Source organism: Mobula birostris, chromosome 6 (genome assembly GCF_030028105.1).
Source record: "Mobula birostris isolate sMobBir1 chromosome 6, sMobBir1.hap1, whole genome shotgun sequence".
Lineage (NCBI taxonomy): Eukaryota > Metazoa > Chordata > Chondrichthyes > Myliobatiformes > Myliobatidae > Mobula > Mobula birostris.
Window position 1 is genome coordinate 169585231 of NC_092375.1, and position 19271 is coordinate 169604501.

General features: G+C 45.0%; 1 protein-coding gene across 11 annotated transcripts in view; it reads right to left on the reverse strand.

The window, feature by feature from the left end:
* rapgef4a (Rap guanine nucleotide exchange factor 4a) overlaps window positions 1-19271 on the reverse strand; it is a 304993-nt gene that overhangs the window by 129829 nt on the left and 155893 nt on the right. For 10 of the 11 annotated variants that reach the window (XM_072261862.1, XM_072261861.1, XM_072261860.1 and 7 more), the window contains one exon: window positions 9938-9996. In XM_072261862.1, the coding sequence (XP_072117963.1) occupies window positions 9938-9996 (59 nt within the window). Of the gene's footprint in view, window positions 1-9937; window positions 9997-13581; window positions 13650-19271 lie in introns of those variants that run through there. The other variant, XM_072261869.1, reaches the window with a different exon arrangement.

The window sequence follows — 19271 nt, forward strand, 5'->3', positions numbered from 1 at the left end:
CCCAATCCACTTTCATATTAAAATCCCCCATAATTATCTTGACATTGTCCTTCTGACACACTTTTTCTATTTCCAGCTGCAACTTGTAGTCCACATCCCAGCTGCTGTTTGGAGGCCTGTGTATAACTGCTATTAGTGTCTTTTTACCCTTGCCATTTCTTAATTCTACCCATAAGGATTCTACCTCTTCTGATCCTATGTCCCTTCTTTCTAATGATTTGATATCGTTACTTACCATCGGGGCCACGCCACCCCTTTTACCTACCTTCCTATCCTTCCTGTACACTGTGTATCCTGGATATTCAGCTCCCAATCACATCCATCATTTAGCCATGACTCGGTGATAGCCACAATGTCATACTTTTAACCTGCAGCTGTGCAGCAAGGTCATCCGCTTTATTTCTAATGCTGCGTGCATTTAAGTACAGTACATTTAGATCGGTACCTGTTGCCACTTGTGCTATATATCTATTTTGCAGCAAATTATCCTGTATATTCACCAGCCTGTCCTTCTTACCATCTTTGCTGCACAGTATTTTTGACATTTCTATTTTCCTCTTCCTCGATCCTAACACCTTGGTTTCCTTCCCCTTGCCAACTTAGTTTAAACCCTCCCTAACAGCTATATTAAACAATCCCGCTAGGATATTAGTACCTTTTGAGTTCAGGTGTAATCCATCTTTTTTGTACAAGTCATCCTTCCCCAAAATAGATCCCAATGATTCAAGAATTTGAAACCCTGCCCCCTGCACCAGTTACTTAGCCACACATTCATCCGCTTAATCCGGTTAGTGATGAAGGTCCTCCATCTCTGTCTGTCCTTGGCCATCTTCTCTATTGTGCCCCAGGTGTGGGTCAGAGTCCTCATTTTGGCCTCTACAGTACGGTGCCAAGTTGTATATTCATGTATAGTTGAATGATAATTAAACTTGAACTCTTGGATTATTTATTTTACTTTTACCTGCAAATTGGCCAGAGTGTTAGATAATATTTGAAAGAATAATCAAAGTAAAGGCAAGGCAGGTTACCAGCTGAAAAGAAAGAAATGGGGTCAGTCTTTAACACCCGAATCTTCTTTCATTTTGATTCTTTACAAAACTTTGAGTAATCTTTTCCTCAAACTAATGAAAGATGCATTAAAAAAAAGAGGAAACAATAACAAACAAGAGAAAATCTGCAGATGCTGGAAATCTGAGTAACACACACAAAATGCTGGAGGAACTCAGCAGGCCAGGCAGCATCTCTGGAAAAGGGTGCAGTCGATGTTTTGGGCCGAAACCCTTTGGCAGGACTGGAGGAAAAAAAAACTGGGGAGTAGATTTAAAAGGTGGGGGATGGAGAGAGAGAAACACAAGGTGAATACAATAACATTTGGGGATTAAGAAATACTCCCAAAATGCACGGTGCCAAAAGGAGCAAGCTGATGTTTTGGATTGAGACCCTGCAACAGCACTGAGTGGGAACAGGAAAGGAACCAATACATAGAACATGGACTTCCTTCTTCACCTCTGCCCTTTATGACAGAGTCCTCAAACTTATTTCCTGCACATCTGTTCTGACAACCCCACCTTCAGCCCCAGCTACTACTCTCCCAGGCAGAATAGAGTTAGAGTTCCTTTGGTGCTCAATTTTCATTCCGCCCGCCTGTACATCCAACAGCTCTTTGGCCAGCTCCAAGACAATCCGACTGCCAGTTACACCTCCCCTCTCCCCGGTTGCATGCTACTTTAATGTTCCTTCACCTTTGGTTTTCTTCAATGCTAAAGAGCGGCCAAATGCAAACTCAAAGAGCAAAACATCATATTTCCAATTGGGAAGTTTTATGAATGTAGTGAATTTCTGATTTCAGGTAATAAATAACCCAGGAGCTCCCCCCACCCCCAACACACACACACACACACACACACACAATCACTTGCCTACATGGGTTTATTCTCCCTTTTATCATTCACTCATCTCTCTCCCTCCCCCACCTGGTTCCAACCACCATCTGACTCCACCCATCACCTAACCTCTATCAAATCTCCCTACATTTACTATATACTGGCAATCTTTCTTGTTCCCTCTCAGTCCTGATGCAGGGTATCAAAATGAAATGCTTTCGCCCCCACAGATATTGATTGACCTGATGACATCTCCCAGCACTTTTTTTTTGCTCCAAATTCCAGCATCCGCATTTCTTTTGACTTTATTCTTCCAATAACCGCCAGGGAAAGGGAACTTCTTGAATTCTTCAGAACAGAACATTGCTGCTTGTGGGAATCAGGCTGTACACAGACTGCCTGTCTTGCTTCCTGCATTACAAGACAAATAGCTGATGGTGGCAGAGTACACACACAGGATGAACCTGCCTCCGATGGCAACAAACTGCACTCCATGATCCCCCAATCCAACTGCAGAACATTCGATCGTGGCAGGCGGTACCTCGTAATTGGTCAAAGGTTCAAAGCTTTCCAGGGGAAGGCGTGGGTGAATGAAAGGGAAGGGTTGCCTATTGAACTGTGAATGCTGAGAGGCAAGCTAAGTGAGGGTGTGGAGATGCTGTCGGTGAGAGATCAGGACAGATGCTGAGGCAGTGGATACTGACAGGGTTTGAATGGAATGTGTGCACAAAACACCCACCTTCTTTAATCAAAGCCCCTGCACACTCACAAGTGTTGAGCGAGAGGATGCCTAGGACTGGACTGAAACAGGTCAGTGCAAAAAGGAGAACAGGAGTGTGGAAGTGGATGCTGAAAGGGAGAAGTGAATAAAGTGGATAGCTGCTATATAAAGACATGAGGTTAACTGAAGATTGGTTAGACATGACCTACCACACATGAAACCATGTTGACTATCCTTTATCAGTCCATGCCAATCCAAATACTTATATATTCTGTCCTGTAGAATACCTTCCTATAACTTTCCCACATCTGATGTCAGACTCACTGGCCTGTAACTTCCTGATTTATGTTAAGAGCCTTTTTAAAAAACAAAGCAGAACAACATTGGCTACCCTCCAATCTTCTGGTACCTCTCCTGTCGCTAAGGATGATTTAAATATCTCTGCTAGGGCCCTAGCAATTTCTGCACTTGGGTCCAAGGGAATACTTTGTCAGGCCCTGGGGATTTGTCCACACTGATGTGTCACAGGATAGCAAACACCTCCTCCTCTGTAATCTCTGTAGGCTCCATGAGGTTGATGTCGCTTTGCCTCACTTCTGTAGACTCTGTGTCTGTCTCCCGAGTAAATACAGAAGCAAAAGATTTATTTAAGAACTCCCCCATCTGTTTTGGCTCTACAATGGATTACCATTCTGATCTTCCAGAGGACCAGTTTTGCCCCTTGCAATCCTTTTGCTCTTAATATATCTGTAGAGTCCCTTGGATTCTCCTCCACCTTGTCTGTTAGACAACTTCATACCTTCTTTGAGCTCTCCTGATTTCTTTCTTAAGTGTTCTCTTGAATTTATTATGCACCTCCTTTTTTCTCTTAACCATGGCCTCAGTACCTCTTGAAAACCAAGGTTCCCTACCCTTGTTATCTTTACCTTTTATTCTGACAGGCACATACAAGCTTTGTACTCTCAAAATGTCTCTTTCAAAGGCCTCCCACTTACTAAGTACACTTTCGCCAGCAAACAGCCCGTCTCAGTCCACACTTGTCAGATCATTTCTGACACCATCAAAATTGGCCTTTCTCCAATTTAAAATCTCGACCCACAGACCAGACCTATCTTTTTGCATATTTACTTTGAAACAAATGCCATTATAGTCGCTAGATGCAAAGTATTCCCCTATATAAACTTCTGTCACCTGCCCTGTCTCATTCTGTAATAGCAGATCCAGTATTGGACGCTCTCTCATTGGGACTTCTATGTACTGATTAAGGAAACTTCCCTGAACACATTTGACTAACTCTGTCCTATTTAGTCCTTTTACAGTTTGGGATTCCCAGTCATATGTGGAAAGTTAAAATCACCTGCTATTCCTTACAAAGGACCGCAATCACTCTACAAACTTGTACCTCTAAATGCCTTGGACTGTTGGGTGGTCTGTAATATAGCCCCATTAACGTGGTCATATCTTTCTTATTTCTCAGTTCCACCCATAATGCCTCACTAGACGAATTCTCCAGTCTGTCCTGACGGAAAACTGCTGTGACATTTTTCCTGGCTAGTAACACCACCCCTCCTCCTTTAACCCCTTCCACACTGTCACGTCTAAAACAACAGAACCCTGGAAAGTTGAGCTGTCAGCCTTGCCCCTCTTGCATCCAATTCTCACTACTGGCTACAATATTATAATTCCAGGTGTTGATCCATGCTCTGAGCTCATCCACCTTTCCTACGATACTTCTTGCATTGAAATACAGGCAGCTCAGGACACTGGTCGCACCATGCTCAACCTATTGATTCCTGACTTTGATGGAGGTCTTACCAACATCTATCTCCACAACTTCTCCACTAACTGTTCTGGCACTCTGGCTCCCACCCCCTCCAATTCTAGTTTACACCCCACCATGCAGCATTAGCAAACCTTCCCGCTAGGATATTAGTCCCCCTCCAGTTCAGGTGCTCCTCCCTTCTGTACTGGTCCCACCTTCCTTGGAAGAGAGCCCAATGATCCAAAAATTCTTATGCCCTCCCTCCTACACCAACTCCTCAGCCAAGTGTTGAACTGTATAATGTTTCTAGTTCTGCCCTCACTAGCACGTGGCACAGGTAGCAATCCTGAAAACACAACCCTGTAGGTCCTACTTTTTAACTTAGCACCTAAATCTCTCAACTCCTTTTGCAGAATCTCATCACTCATTCTACCCATGTCATTAGTATCTACATGGACCACGACCTCTGGCTGTTCTCCCCCCCACTTAAGACCCGATCTGAGATATCCCGGACCCTGAAACCCAGGAGGCAACATACCATCCGGGAATCTTATTTTCACCCACAAAACCCCTTTCCATTCCCTTAACTCATGAATCCCCTATCACCACAGGTCGCCCCTTCTCCCCACTTCCCATCAGAGTCACAGAGCAAGACTCAGTGCCAGAGAATTGACTGCTGTGACTTTCCTTTGCTAGGTCATCCCCCCAACAGTATCCAAGCTCCAACTCCTTAATGTGGGTTGTTAGAACCTGCAGCTGGATGTACCTCGCAGTTGGAGTGATCAGGGATGCTGTAGGTCTCCAAAAGCTGGTCAAAGCTCCAAAAAACTGCCACATTGTTGCCTTTTATACTCAGTCAGTGAATGTGAGTAAAATTCCCTCCCGTAGTGAGTACAGTTGATGGGATATTATACTGAAGTTATATGAGACATTGGTGAGAACTAATTTGGAGTATTGTCCACAGTTTTGATTGCCTACCTACAGGAAAGATGTAAATAAAGTTGAAAGAGTACTGAGAAAATTTATAAGGATGTTGTGAGGACTGGAGGAACTGAGTTATAAGGAAAGATTGAAGGGGACTTCATTCCTTAGATCATAGAAGATTAAGGGGAGATTTCATAAAGGCATACAAACTTATGAGGGGTATAGATAGAGTAAATGCAAGCAGGCTTTTTCCACTGAGGTTGGGTAGGACTACAACTAGAGGTTAAGGGTGAAAGGTGAAAAGTTCAAGAGGAACTTGTGGGGAAGTTTCTTCCTTCAAAGGGTCATGAGAGCAGAAGTGACTAAGCCGCTAGCAGAAGTGGTGCACACAAACTCGATTTCAATGTTTAAGAGAAGTTTGGATAGGTACACAGTTGGGAGGGGTATGGACGGCTATGGTCCGGGTGCAGGTCAATGGAAGTAAGTGGTTTTAATGGATCAGCATGGATCACATGGGTCAAAGGGCCTGTCTCTGTGCTGTATTTTTCTGTGACTCTATAGATCCTTGTGGAACACCATTAATCAAGTCCTCCAGCTGGAATAAATCCCTTCAACCACTACACTGTCTTCTGCGGGCAAGCTAGTTCTGAATCCATACGGTCAACTCACCATTAGTGCCTTTCATCTTTATCTTCTGGATGAGCTATCCACAAGGAACCTTGTCAAATGTCTTGCTAAAGTCCATGTAGACAACATCCACAGCTCTACCTCCATCAATCACCCTCATCACCTTGTCAAAAAACTCAATCAAGATAGTAAGACATGATTTCCCTGTACAAAGCCATGCCAGCTCATCCTAGTTAGGCCATGGTTTTCCAAATGCCCATAAACTCTATCCTATGAATTCTCGCCAGTAACTTCCCTACCATTGATGTGCAACTCACCAACCTATAGTTTCCAGGATTATCCTTGGTTCCCTTCTTGACATATAAGCATTAAAACAGCATTGATGGGTATAATCCCAGACAGCAACCTTCTGATCTCCAAAACCACGAGCCACCTTGGGCTGGTCCAAGTAGTATTTTGTGAATAGTGATTAAAAACTGGAAAATGACTAATTCTCATTAACCTGTACAGATGTCTCTGTGTCACAGCTGTTTTAAGTAATGGAAAGTTGACCTTCACAAATCACCAAACAAAAACTTGACATAAAATTTGCTCTCACAGAAATGATGTGTAAAGATATGTATACCTGTTTCTGGAGTATTAGAAAATGAATCAGCTTTCATATCACTGACATAAGTTGTGAAATTTGTTGTTTGTGGCAGCAGAACATTACATAATAGAAAAACTAAATTACAATAAGTATATTGGATATATATAAGAAATTAAATTAAATAAACGAACACTGCCTCACTATCTTTCCTCTCCTTTTGTACAAGAGAGGAAAGATAGTGAGGCAGTGTTCATGGATTCATTGTCCATTCAGAGATCAGATGTTGGAAGGGAAGAATCTGTTTCTGAAACATTGACTGTGCGTCTTCAGACTCCTATACCTCCTACACGATGGTAGCAATGAGAAGAGGGCATGTCCTGGGTGATGGGGGACCTTAATGATGGATGCCACCTTTTGAGGCATTGCCTTTGAAGTTGTCCTGAATGCTTGGGAGGATATTGGCTCATAATGGAACTGACCGAACTGCAGCTTTTTCTGATCTAATGAAGTGGTCCTCCACACATACAATGATGCAACCAATTAGAATGCTCTCCATGTCCATCCGTAGAAATTTGCATGACATACCAAGTCTCCACAAACTCCTAATGAAATATAGCTGCTTGCAGTTGCATCAATATGTTGGGCCCAGAGTAGATCTTCAGAGATGTTGACACTCAGCGACTTGAAATTGCTCACCCTTTCCACTGCAGATTGCTTGATGAGGACTGGTGTGTGATTCCTCGACTTCCCCTTCCTGAAGTCTGCAATCATTTCCTTGGTATTACTGACACTGAGTGGAAGATTGACACCACTCAACCAGCTGATCTATCGCACTCCTGTATACCTCTTTGTCAGCATCGGAAATTCTGCCAACAATAGTTGTGTCACTAGCAAATTTATAGATGACATTTGAGCTGTGCCTAGCCACACAGTTGTGGGTGTTGAGCGTGTAGAGCAGTGAGCTAAGGAGCCTCGAAGTGTGCTGGTGTTGATTGTCAGCAAGGAGACATTATTTCCGATCTGCACTGACAATGGTCTCCCAGTCAAGGTTCCAATTGCAGAGGGAGGTACAGAGGCCCAGGAGTTGGAGCTTTTTGATTAGAACTGAGCGTATGATTTTGTTTAACACTGAGCTGCAGACTGTCCAGGTGATCCAAGGCTGTGTGCAGAGCCAGTGAGATTGCACCACTGTAGACCTTCTGTGGAAATAGGAAATGGGTCCAGGTGCTTAGGCAGGAGTTGCTTCTAGTCATATCCAACCTCTCAAAGCACTTCATTACAGATGTGAGTGTCACTGGGTGATAGTCACTGAGGCAAGCTCATCCCACTCCTCTTGGGCACTCGTGTGATTGTCACCCTTTTGAAGCAGGTGGGAACCTCTGAATGCAGCAATGGGATATTGAACGTGTCCTCGAACAATTCCGCCGGTTGGGTAGCACAGGTTTTCAAAGCCCTGCAAGGTACTCCATAGGGCCCGACACCCTGCGAGGATTCACTCTCTTGAAACGCAGGCTGATACTGTGAGTATGACTTTAACAGCGCCTGAGTCAGGTGGGACTACAACGTCAGTCACAGGCTGCGGCAGGGAGGTGGGGAGGAGGAGGGGGAGACCGGACAAGCAGTTGGAACCTCAGCTTGTCACTGCTATGATTTTGAACTCTTCGATGCCCAAAAGGTTGGGTTGATTATCGGCACGTAGTGCACAAAGGATGTGTGACTGTCACTTCGTATAACCCATATGTGTGGATTTGTTGGAGTATCCTGTGGTATCACCTTTGTTGGCCCTTTACCTGGAATCGGAGTGTTGTGGTAACCACTTGAAGACGATATTCCTGTGACGGTCATCTGGTGTTATTTCTAAGTGGATTTCGGAATGGCTCGACGGACAAGATCTTCGACGACGGTTATTTCGTTTACCCAGAGGGTATTTGTGGAATTCGACGTAATCACCTACTCTCTTTACATTATATCCTGGATTACAAATCTCTCCCCTCACTCACTCATTTTGCGGATTACTGAATCTTATTAACTTGCCATCTTAAGACCTTAAGTATTGTTCCTAGGCTTGATAGTTTGGGAGCTACATATACACACACATGTATATGCATAACACTGTTAACTTCTGTTTATTTCGTTTAAGTTACTATATTTTAGGTAGATACTAATAAAGACAGTGGTTTTAACATTAAAACCTGACTCAGTGTATAATCTATTGCTGCTGGTACATAACAGTTCAGACTTCTGAACAGCTACCACTAACGTGATAAAAGTGTTATGCTCTGTAAAAGATGTTCATTGCGGTGTCCTTTAGTCATGCTCATAACAATCCTGCCATTGTTTCATCTAGACCAATTAATTTTAGTTCCTCAACAGTTCCCTGTTCTGGCACTATGACAGAATTTTGATGATGCATTCTTTCCACCTGTAGGGAACAACCAGCCCTATGCCTTTTGCTGTTTATGAGGCCTAGAGCCTCAGTGCATGCACATTAAGCACACAGAAGTGTGAAATATTTAGGGACAAGATAGCACTGCATGTAACCTACAGCTCTGCCCCTGGACTCATTATTGAGTACAATATGGGCAATGGAGGAGAAGGGTCAAAACATTTCTTATCCAGTCCCTCAACTGTACACCACGAGGTTGAAGGTATAACAACCTCCTCTAGTGAATATGCGATCTCTACTGCTGTACCCACCAGGGTGGGCTCCATCCTGTGGCTCTTTCACAGGGTGAAACTTGGCCTCTCATACTGGAACCCAAAGCCATGCCAGTCTCCTCCATCTCCAAACCAGCAACAACCCCAACCACACCCCTCACCCGTTGTCATGGTTTATGGCACCTTGATGCTGCTAAAAACATCTTTTTGTCATTGCAAATGCTAATGTTCAGAGATTCTTTTCAAAAGCATGGAAACGGTCTACCATAAAAAAGTCAAAAGCTGATAAATAAATTTAGTTATAAATGTTTACTTTTAACAGGTTAATAAAATTTTTAAAAAACACTTTCCTCTTATCACTGAAGGCCAAATGAATGGAGCAGCTGCTTCTGCACGAGTCATGGATGGCAGGACACTGAAGAACTGGATATCATGTATCAGGGCTCTCAGCTCAATTCATTCCAGAGTCTGCAGTGCGCTCAAAGCAAGGCCACTGACAAAGTGGAGGTCAGATGTAGCATATCCATCCTTGGTGCATCCAAAGATTCCACATGGCAGAACACCAATGTAGAATTTGAAGGCACGCTGAAGAGCAGAAAGCCTGCCATCGCCTTCGCTGCTGCTGCAGTATGTAATGACGAATTTTGTCACGACACTTCCTGAAGTTCAATCCACTATTTCTGAAACTGACATTTAGAACAGTAGTGGAAATATACAGTATATAGAGAAAGTAACAGGGTTTCACATCGATCAGTATAGACGCTATCTGTTACCTTATTCCTTGAAATAGAATGCAACAGGTTGCTGCTTATGCCATCCTTCTCAGGAACCCCTAAAAAATATCAAAAAAGTGTAAATTATTAAAATTGAGTATTTCAAATTAAATTTTATTTCAGATTACTTAACATAGCGAATTGTTTCTTGAAATGTTCAAATACACTTGCAAGTTTAGTTCTCATGTTATTCTAAATTTAATAGTGAGAAATACAGGCAATGGGGCTAGGAATACACTACAGCAGCAATACTTTAGCACTACAGCCATGTTCAGAATTGGAAACTTGTTGGAGAGAAGTTTACATGAGATTTGACAAGGAGGTGTGGTTATACTGCAGAACTGCTGATGAGAAGCTGAAGAATAAGAGTGAAAACACGAGAGACTGCTCAGGTTGGAATCAGGAGAGAAAACAAAACAAACCTCTTCAATCATTTGAAACTCCTGTCAAAACCCTATTCCTTACAGTTTAGCGATACTCTAACCACTTTCCGCTAAAATGGATTTTGTTTTTTTTAAAATTCTAATTGTGTTTTCTTGTTTTAAATTTACGTTGAATTTACATTTTTCTGTGTGAATGCTGCTTCATGATGCTAGGTACCTGCATTGCAGGTAGGTCTTTCATTGAACTTGTGCATGCAAGCACTCCTGTATCTTTGCAGTGAGAGCAGAAGAAAGGAAAATGGCATAGTTGGAATTCATCCTCAAAAATATATTGAAAGCAGTGACATAAAAGTGGCATCATTGTTTACGCTTACACTTTATTTCTGGGATGTGAGAGGAAATCAGAGCTCTGAAGTCACAGGGAGAATTCCACACAGCACTAGAGTTCAAACTGGTGCTGGAGCTGTGTGACAGTAACACGCCCTGCTGACCCACTGTGGCGAGAAGCAGTGTTAGCATTCCAGGTTCATCATCTTTCAGCAGAAGTGGGAAAAGCTCAGTACAGTATATAAAACAAGCTGAACACACAGTGAAAGGGGAAGAATGAAAAAGGGGGACAAAATGAAAGGTCAGTCATAAATGTGGCAGGAAAGACTGAATGGCGAAAGGATGAATTGTTAATTGTAACTCATTGTTACGTGTACTGAGGAGCAGCGAAAAAACATGTCTCGCATTCTCTTCATATAGATCAATTCATTACAACAGTGTACTGAGATCTTACAGGGTAAACCAATCACAGTGTAGAATTAATAACAAGTGCAGAGAAAATTCAGTGTAAATAGACGATTAGGCACAAGGTCATAATGAGGTTGACCATGAGCTCAAGAATCCTTCTTATCACACAGGGAAACCACTCACTAGCCATTTACTAGTCTTGTAACAGGGAACTAGATCGTGCCTTTCAGCTGTGGAATGTGTTTTCAAGCCTTTGTAATTTCTGCCCCTTGGGAGGGAGGAGGAGAGAGAATATCCAGGAATGGGTGGGGGTCTTTGATCATGCTGGCTGCTTTTTTGTGGTAGCAAGCACAGTCCATGGAGGGGAGGTTGGTTTCTGTGATGGGCTGTGCAGTGTCCACAGCTCTCTGCAGTTTCTTGAGGCCCTGGGCGGGTAGTTGTCATACCATGATGCATCAGATTGGATGCTTTCTAGGGTGCAGTGATACAGGTATACAGAGTAACTAATCAGAGGCCAATCTGGAGGGCAGGGGATATACAGAATAATTTTCCACATTCAGGCTTTGATTTCCCTTTTGGATGAAAACTGGAGAATTTAGTAATACAAAAATAGGAATTAGGAACACTCAATCCCTTACATCTGCTCTGACATTAAGTGAGATTATGGGAGATCTGAATGCAACCTCAAATCTGCATTTTCAACTGTCCATCTAGTTCTTCCAGCAATACGTTTCTTTTCGCCCACAATAACCTGCCACTCCTTTGCTCATTGAGACTTAAAATATTCTGTTTTAAAAATATTCAAAGATTCTTCTTTCACTTCACTTTGAAGAAAATTCTGAAGCCTCATGACCCCCTGACTGAGAGAAAAACTTCATTGCTGTTTTAAATGAGCAAACACATTTATTTCAATGACCCCCCCCATTAGATTTTGCCTTCCTTCTTGCTCTTCTAAACGCCAGTACAACTACCTATCAGAAAACAATTCACTAAATCTAGTAAACTTTCTTCGACTGTTTCCAATGTATCAGCATCCTTTGTTGCTTAAGCAATGACCAATACAATGCAAAGTACTTCAGATATGGTCCCATTAATGCAGTATCAACTCACAGATTCCCACTGTTATTTTCAATCTCCCTATCAATAAACAACCACAAACACAAGAGGTTCTGCAGACGCTGGAAAATCAGAACAACACACACAAAAGATTCAAAGTTCATTTATTATCAAAGAGTCTCTTCAGTTCTGGTCACCTCACTACAGGAAGGATGTGGATACTATAAAGAGAGTGCAGAAGAAATTTACAAGGAACTTGCCCGAATTGGAGGGCATACCTTATAAGAATAGGTTGAGTGTACTTGGCCTTTTCTCCTTGGAGTGACAGAGGATGAAAGAGAACCTGATAGAGGTGTATAAGATAATGAGAGGCATTGATCATATGGATAGTCAAAGGTTTATTCCCAGGGCTTTAGGACCTGACTACTGTGAAGGACCTGGGGCCTAGACCATGCTGCCCAGCGACTCATCCCGTGCCCAGATTTCACCACCCAGCCCGAAGCCACTCTCAAGCTCTTCAAATCAGCCTGGCAGCCAGAGTGATCCAACCTCGCACCTGGGTCAGTTGTATAGGCATTGGAACTCCACCTGCATCAACTCTGCGGCACACTATCTCAGCTCATCCCCCGAACTCCCCTCGCCACTGCTTGCCCCTTCACTGTTTGTGGCGATAATATAGCACAATTTATCTCAGAAAAGGTATTTTTACCGATGTTTTTAGTCTGACTTCTTGACTTCTTAACTTCTTAAACCAGCGGTGAGCTGTTGCACGCATTAGGTAGCGTAATCTTAACCAAAAGTTAAGGGTAAAAGGCTGGATGAACTCAGCAGGTCAGACAACATCTATGGAAGCAAATAAACAGTCGACATTTCAGGCTGAGACTCCAGCTTCAGGACTGGAACAGAAGAGAGAAGATGCCAGAATGAAAAGGTGGGGGCAAGAGAAGGGGAATAAATAATTACATCCACTTTCTTTCCTAATTACATGTCGTACCTGATCACTAACCTTTTGCAAATGACATACCTAAATAACCAGATGAATCTGCAGTCTCATCATTTATTTCATAAACATTTCCCTAATTTTGTCAGTTAAAATAAATAATTCTACATTTTCTCATTTACCAGAACCTTGCCCTTATCAATTGTCCTATCCATACCTCTTTCTAGCCTTCTTCACAACATAATTTCCTAACTTCATCAGCAAATTCAGCAATCACATGCTCAGTCCTTCTCCAAGTAATTCTGAATGAATTTTAAAATGCTGAGGACCTAGAGCTAACCTCTAGTTATGTAACACTGTCAGGCCTGCGCAGGCAGGCACCTCCCAGCCTTCACCCAGCTAACAGGAGACCAGCCACTCATTTCCAATTCATCACTTAACAGTTTATTTAAACCCAGCTCTCATCCACAGTGCTTGTTCACTCGAACGAGTCAGCTGGTCTCGACCAGTTGCTCCGAGCTTTCAGTTACCTTGTTGCCTTGTTGTGTTAAATATCCCTTCTCTCTGGTTTTGTGGCCCCTCGGGGCATGTTATTTCGCAGTTTATTATTCAAGTGGCCCCTCACTGCTAAATCGTCTCCGTTGCTCTGCTATTTAGGTCAAGCCTCCTCAACGTTTCCTGACAGGATGGGTGAACCACCAATTGACCCAGCGGAGTTTGCTTGCCTAAAGGAAGTCATCTGTCAGCACACAATTCTGAAGCAGCAGGAAACCACTGACCATCCGTTCACCTCTCTCGACCAACTCTGTCTCGTTACAGCAGCCCAACATTACAGTCAAACCATTTCCTTGGTGCCCAGACGCATCGACAGATCCCAAGACCAGCACCGCAACTCCCTGTCCCAGTGCACCTTACCCTTCAAGCTCCAGCCATCTCTGTATGTTACAGATCTTCATCACTTCTCTCTTGGCTGGGTGGGCTCTGACTTGGCCCCTCCACCCCGCCAATAACGGGGGCAATAAGACGCCCGCTTGCAACCAAGGTGAAGGTTTTGCAGTTGAGATGTACTACCTTTGCGACCATCTGGGAAGTGGAAGGGAGGCAGTGGATCGGATACTTTGCCTGTGTCTAGGATCACGCTCGGGGCTGGATTACACCGTGGAATTCAGGACCCTTGCGGCAGAGCGCAGCTGGAATATGGTAGGAAGCCCTGCTGGCCCGTTACCATCACAGCATTTCACAGCACTTGAAAGCTGTCTACCTGGGAGAGGCCCACCGACCTCTAAAGTCTCTTCATTCTGGCTCTCCAAAACAGTGACAAGCATCTTAAGGAACCGCTCTCCAGATTACCAGCCAGAACGCCAATTCTGCTCCCAGAAACATTGCAGTAATCCCTTAAGTCACCAAGATCATGAGCGTCAACTTACTCTTACTGCAGAACAGCTGATAACCCACACATCAAATGCCCACTGCATCCGGGAAAACGGGTAGAGTTGAGGGGCCTTCTATCTGGTGAGCTCCCTTTGGCCTCTTGTTGCAGCACCATAGTCCGACACACTCTCCCTGTCATCCTGCACAGTGTGACAGTTCCACACATACAGCAGGCAACTTTCTGGACTGGATCAGGCTTCAATTCCTGCCGCTGCCTGCAAGGAGCTTGTGGGTTCTCCCCGTGACCACATGAGTCCGTTCCTGGTGCTCAGTTTTCCTCCCACAATCTAAAGGTGTTTCTGTTAGTAGGTTAATTGGTCATTATAAATTGTCCTGTGATTGGGCTAGGATTAAATCAGGGGTTTGCTGGGCAGTGCAGCTTAATGGGGCTATTTTGCACTGTATCTCAATAAATATATTTCTGTGTGAAGCTTGGACTCCCTAGTGAGACTATTTCTCACCCCTTCTGCATCACTGGGATCTGGGACAGTCAGAGTGCACACACTACCTGTGAACATGAGCATCGGGGAACACTGCAAACCCATCCAAACCCCCCTTCTCAACTCACCCAACACTCCTCTCATCCTGGATTACCCCAGCTCTGCACTCCTGACCCTCACTTTGCCTGGTCATCTGCTTCACTGCCGAGTTGGGCAACGTTCCCTCTAAGGTGTACGCGTGCACACGCTTTTTGCTACGAGTGCGCAAAGGAACTTAAACTGCGCACAAAAGGTTGGCACCCTCTACCTTGTTGGCACGTCAGGCATGTTCCACAATCACACTTCCGTTTCCGGTTTCTGCTGTGGATGGTGTTGACAACGTGGAGTTGGCGATGATTTGTCTGCAAATTTTAGAACTGGCTTATTTATAGTTTTTTCATTGGAGAAATTATTCAGTGCGCACATATTGTTGTCACTGGGCAAAAAATTGCCTAGCACTATATATTTGTGGGCACTGGTCGTTACAAATTCGAGGGAACACTGGAGTTGGGGGCCCACCTGCTCAACCACCTTCCTGCAGCCTCATTTGACCTCACCCTGTAAATCCATGGAGACCGAGGAAATTCTTGACCCTGCCAAACTCCCACAGGAATACCACAGGTTATCTTTTACTGAAGGGGATGGCTAATTCAGCACCCTGCCACCTCACAGATCATACAACTGTGCAATCCACTTCCTCCTGGGCACCACCCCTCCCTAAAGTTGTCTGTTCTCCCTCTCCTCTCCTGAGGCCCAAACCATGCATGACCATGTCACAAAGGTGCTACAGCACAGCTTAATTCAACCATCCCAGTAGCCAGCCAGTGCAGGATTCTTCCTTATCAAAAACAAAGATGGCGGTCTTCGTCCCTGTATCGAGTACTGTGGACTCAAATAAAATCATTATTTTGATTTTCTGCTCCTTGATGGATGGTGAATTCAAAACAATCTGCAGGGCCCAGGCCTTCACCAAACTGGATCTACAATGCACACACAACCTGATGCACATCTGCCAGGGGGATGAGAGAAAGAAGGTGTTCATAACAAGTGAGCGAGGTCTGAACAGATACACTAGTGAAGTTTAAGAGACTACTAGACAGGTATGTGGAGGAGTTTAAGGTTGGGGGGGTTATATGGGAGGCAGAGTTTGAGGGTCGGCACAACAATGTGGGCCAAAAGGCCTGTACTGTGCTGTACTATTCTATGTTTCTATTTATAACACCCACTGGCCACTACGAATACTTGGCGATGCCTTTTGTATTTGTTTGTTATTTAGAGATACAGTGTAGAATAGATCCTTCTGTCTCCCCGAACCATACTGCCCAGTAACCTCCGATTTAACCTCAGCCTAATCACAGAACTATTTACAATTACCATAACCTACAACGTGGTATGTCTTTGGACTGTGGGAGGAAACTAGAGGAACTGGAGAAAACACACACATTCCACAGGGAGAATGGACAAATTCCTTACAAATGATGTCGGTACTTGTCATCAAATGGGCCTTGGAGGAATGGAGACATGGGCTGACGGGAAACACCGAGCCCTTCCTGGTCTTTACTGACCACTAGAACCTCATCGACCCAACCCACGTCAGGCTCACTGGGCCGTCTTCTTCACACAATTCCACTTCCTCTCCTACTGAGCCAGCTCCAAGAACACCCTGTCACAAAGTTCGACCCAGCTGAAATGGAGATCGACCCTCAGCCCATCATTTCATCCTCGCACTGATCACCTGGGACCTTGAGAACCAGACCTGCCAGGCACTACAGGCGACACACTTGACAACTGCGTGCACGTGCTGGCAGCCGTGTGCTCTGGGGTACTCTAGTAGGCCCATTCCCCACACCTCTCTGGCCATCCAGGCAGATGACAGAGTCCGGGTTTTCTGCGATGCTGGTTCTGAGCACTTACCATGATCACAAAATTATGTCAGTTTGTGGCTGCCTGCCTTCAGTATACCCAGTCCAACTCTCCCAACCTGTGGCCCCTCTGGGCTTCTGCAGCTCCTGCCATTGCATGGTGCCACATCGACATGGATTTCATCAAAGCTTTAGGTTCAAAGTACATTCATTATCAAAGAATGTATAAATTATGCAACCTTGAGATCTGATTACAGGCAACCCCAGACCGAGAAACTAGAAAGAACCCATTAAAAAAAGACCAAACAACGCTGATGTGCAGAGAGGGGGAAAGCATACACACACGTTGTGCAAACAGTGAAAACAAGCAACAGCATTCAGAACAGAAATGAGTCCATGGAACAAAGCCTGGAGCAGGCCCATTACCTCAGCCCATCACACAGTGGGGCAAATCGACTTGGAGCTCACAGCGAGAGCAGCCTCGCAGCCGCAGCCTCAGCCTCAGCCTCAGCGCCGGGAGAGCAGAGTAAGTGTCACTGTGCAGCAAGCAGAACCAGCCCAACCCTCATCTCTGGCCCCGACACCCAGTCTTTTCAGTTCATCTGGTCCACCGTTTAAATTGTTCAAGCATCGGGTTGTTCCCCGCACAAGGATCCAGGCCCTGTCGCCTCGATACGCTCTGGGCCTGACCCCGTTGCCATGAACCTGACCCTTCTAAATCAGCTCGGCGTTTAGATCAATCAGAGTTTGCTCGTGGTTCAGGAAAACGGGTTCTGAAACTCCTCCTGTCCAACGTCCTATGCTTCAACCTCATTCCGACTCCATCTCACACTCGCAAGCCTCGACCCTCAGGTCAGCCTCACCTCTTCATCATTTGCGGTGATCGTTTACCACAACTTTCCACAGTAAGTGTTAATAAGGAAGTACTGGGTTTTATTTCTTGCTTTATGATCCACCAGCAAGTCGTCGCCCATCTTCAGCAGCGTCACCTTAAACTAGCATCATGGGTTTGCCACCTTCTGATGGAGCCACAGTGATCATGACAGTGGTGGACAGTTCTCTAAGGTGGCCCACTTCATTACTCCCCCCAGACTTCTGTCAGCCACCGAGATGGCTGACCTAGTTCTCCAACATGTGGTTCACCTCCACATCTTCCCGCAGAACGTTGCGTCGGACTGGGCCTACAGCTCGTCTCCCACTTCCAGCGATCCTTCTGCTCCTGCCTTCGCACCTCAGTGAGTTTGCCACTTGGCTATCATCTGCAGGCCAACGGTCAGTTAGAAAAAGCCAACCAGCAAGTGCAGGCGTTTCTGCAATGCTTTGCTGCCTCTAACCCTTCCACATTTTAAGGAGCTTGGAAGTAGGTGAAAGGGGGACGTCACGGATAAGTTTTCCCACACAGAGAATGGTGGGTGCGTGGAATGCACTGCCGGCGACAGTGGTAGAGGTGGATACAATAGGGTCTTTTAAGAGACTCTTAGGTAGGTCCATGGAGCTTAGGAAAATAGAGGGCTATGTGGTAGGGAAATTCTAGAGTAGGCTGCATCATTGGCACAGGATTGTGGGCCAAAGTGCCCATAATGTGCTGTAGATTTCTATGTTCTATGACAGAAGAATCTGCTCTGGGCAGAATTGTGCCACAATCTTCACTCCTCCTCTGCCACAGGTATGTCACCCTTTGAAGTGCTTCTTGGCTACCAACCCTTCGTTTCGTGGAGGAGGCAATGGTGGAAGACCTTTCTACTAAGGCCCTGGTTCACCAATGCCAGAATGCTTAGTAGAGGCATAGAGGGCCATCGTAGCTGCCAACTACACTTACTGCAGACAGGTTAATTGCCGTTGGTGCCCAGCCAAACTACTCTGGCCTGGAGACCATGACTGATTGTTGTCCCGAGGTCTGTCCCTTGTACGCTGACTCACACAAGCTTTCACCCCCGTTCACTGGTCCCTTTAAGATGACCAATCCAGTCACTTACTGTCTCCAACTGTCACCATCCCTCAGGATCACATCTACCTTTCGCAGATCCTGCTTCAAGCCTGTTGTCTATAGACTACTCAACTCACCTGAGCCTGCAGAACCCAGCACAGTGAAAGGCGGGCCAGTGTACACCGTTCGCTGGTGTGGACTCTTGCTGTTGCGGATGGGTATGCAGTACCTGTTCAACTGGGAAGGATATGGCCTAGAGGAAAGATCTTGAGTGCAATCCAGTTTCATCTTGGATCTCTCACTCATGGAGGTTATCAGGTGCTAGCTCTGGGGGGGGGGGGGGAATTCTGGCAAGACTGCATAGGCAAGCACCTCCAATCTCCATCCAGCCAGCAGGAGTCACCTGCCACTCGCTTCCAATTCATCTCCTGCAGCCTATTTAAACCCAGCTCTCATCCACAATTCTTGTTCACTCATATGAACCAGCCAGCCTCAGCCAGTTGCTCGAAGCCTTCAGTTAC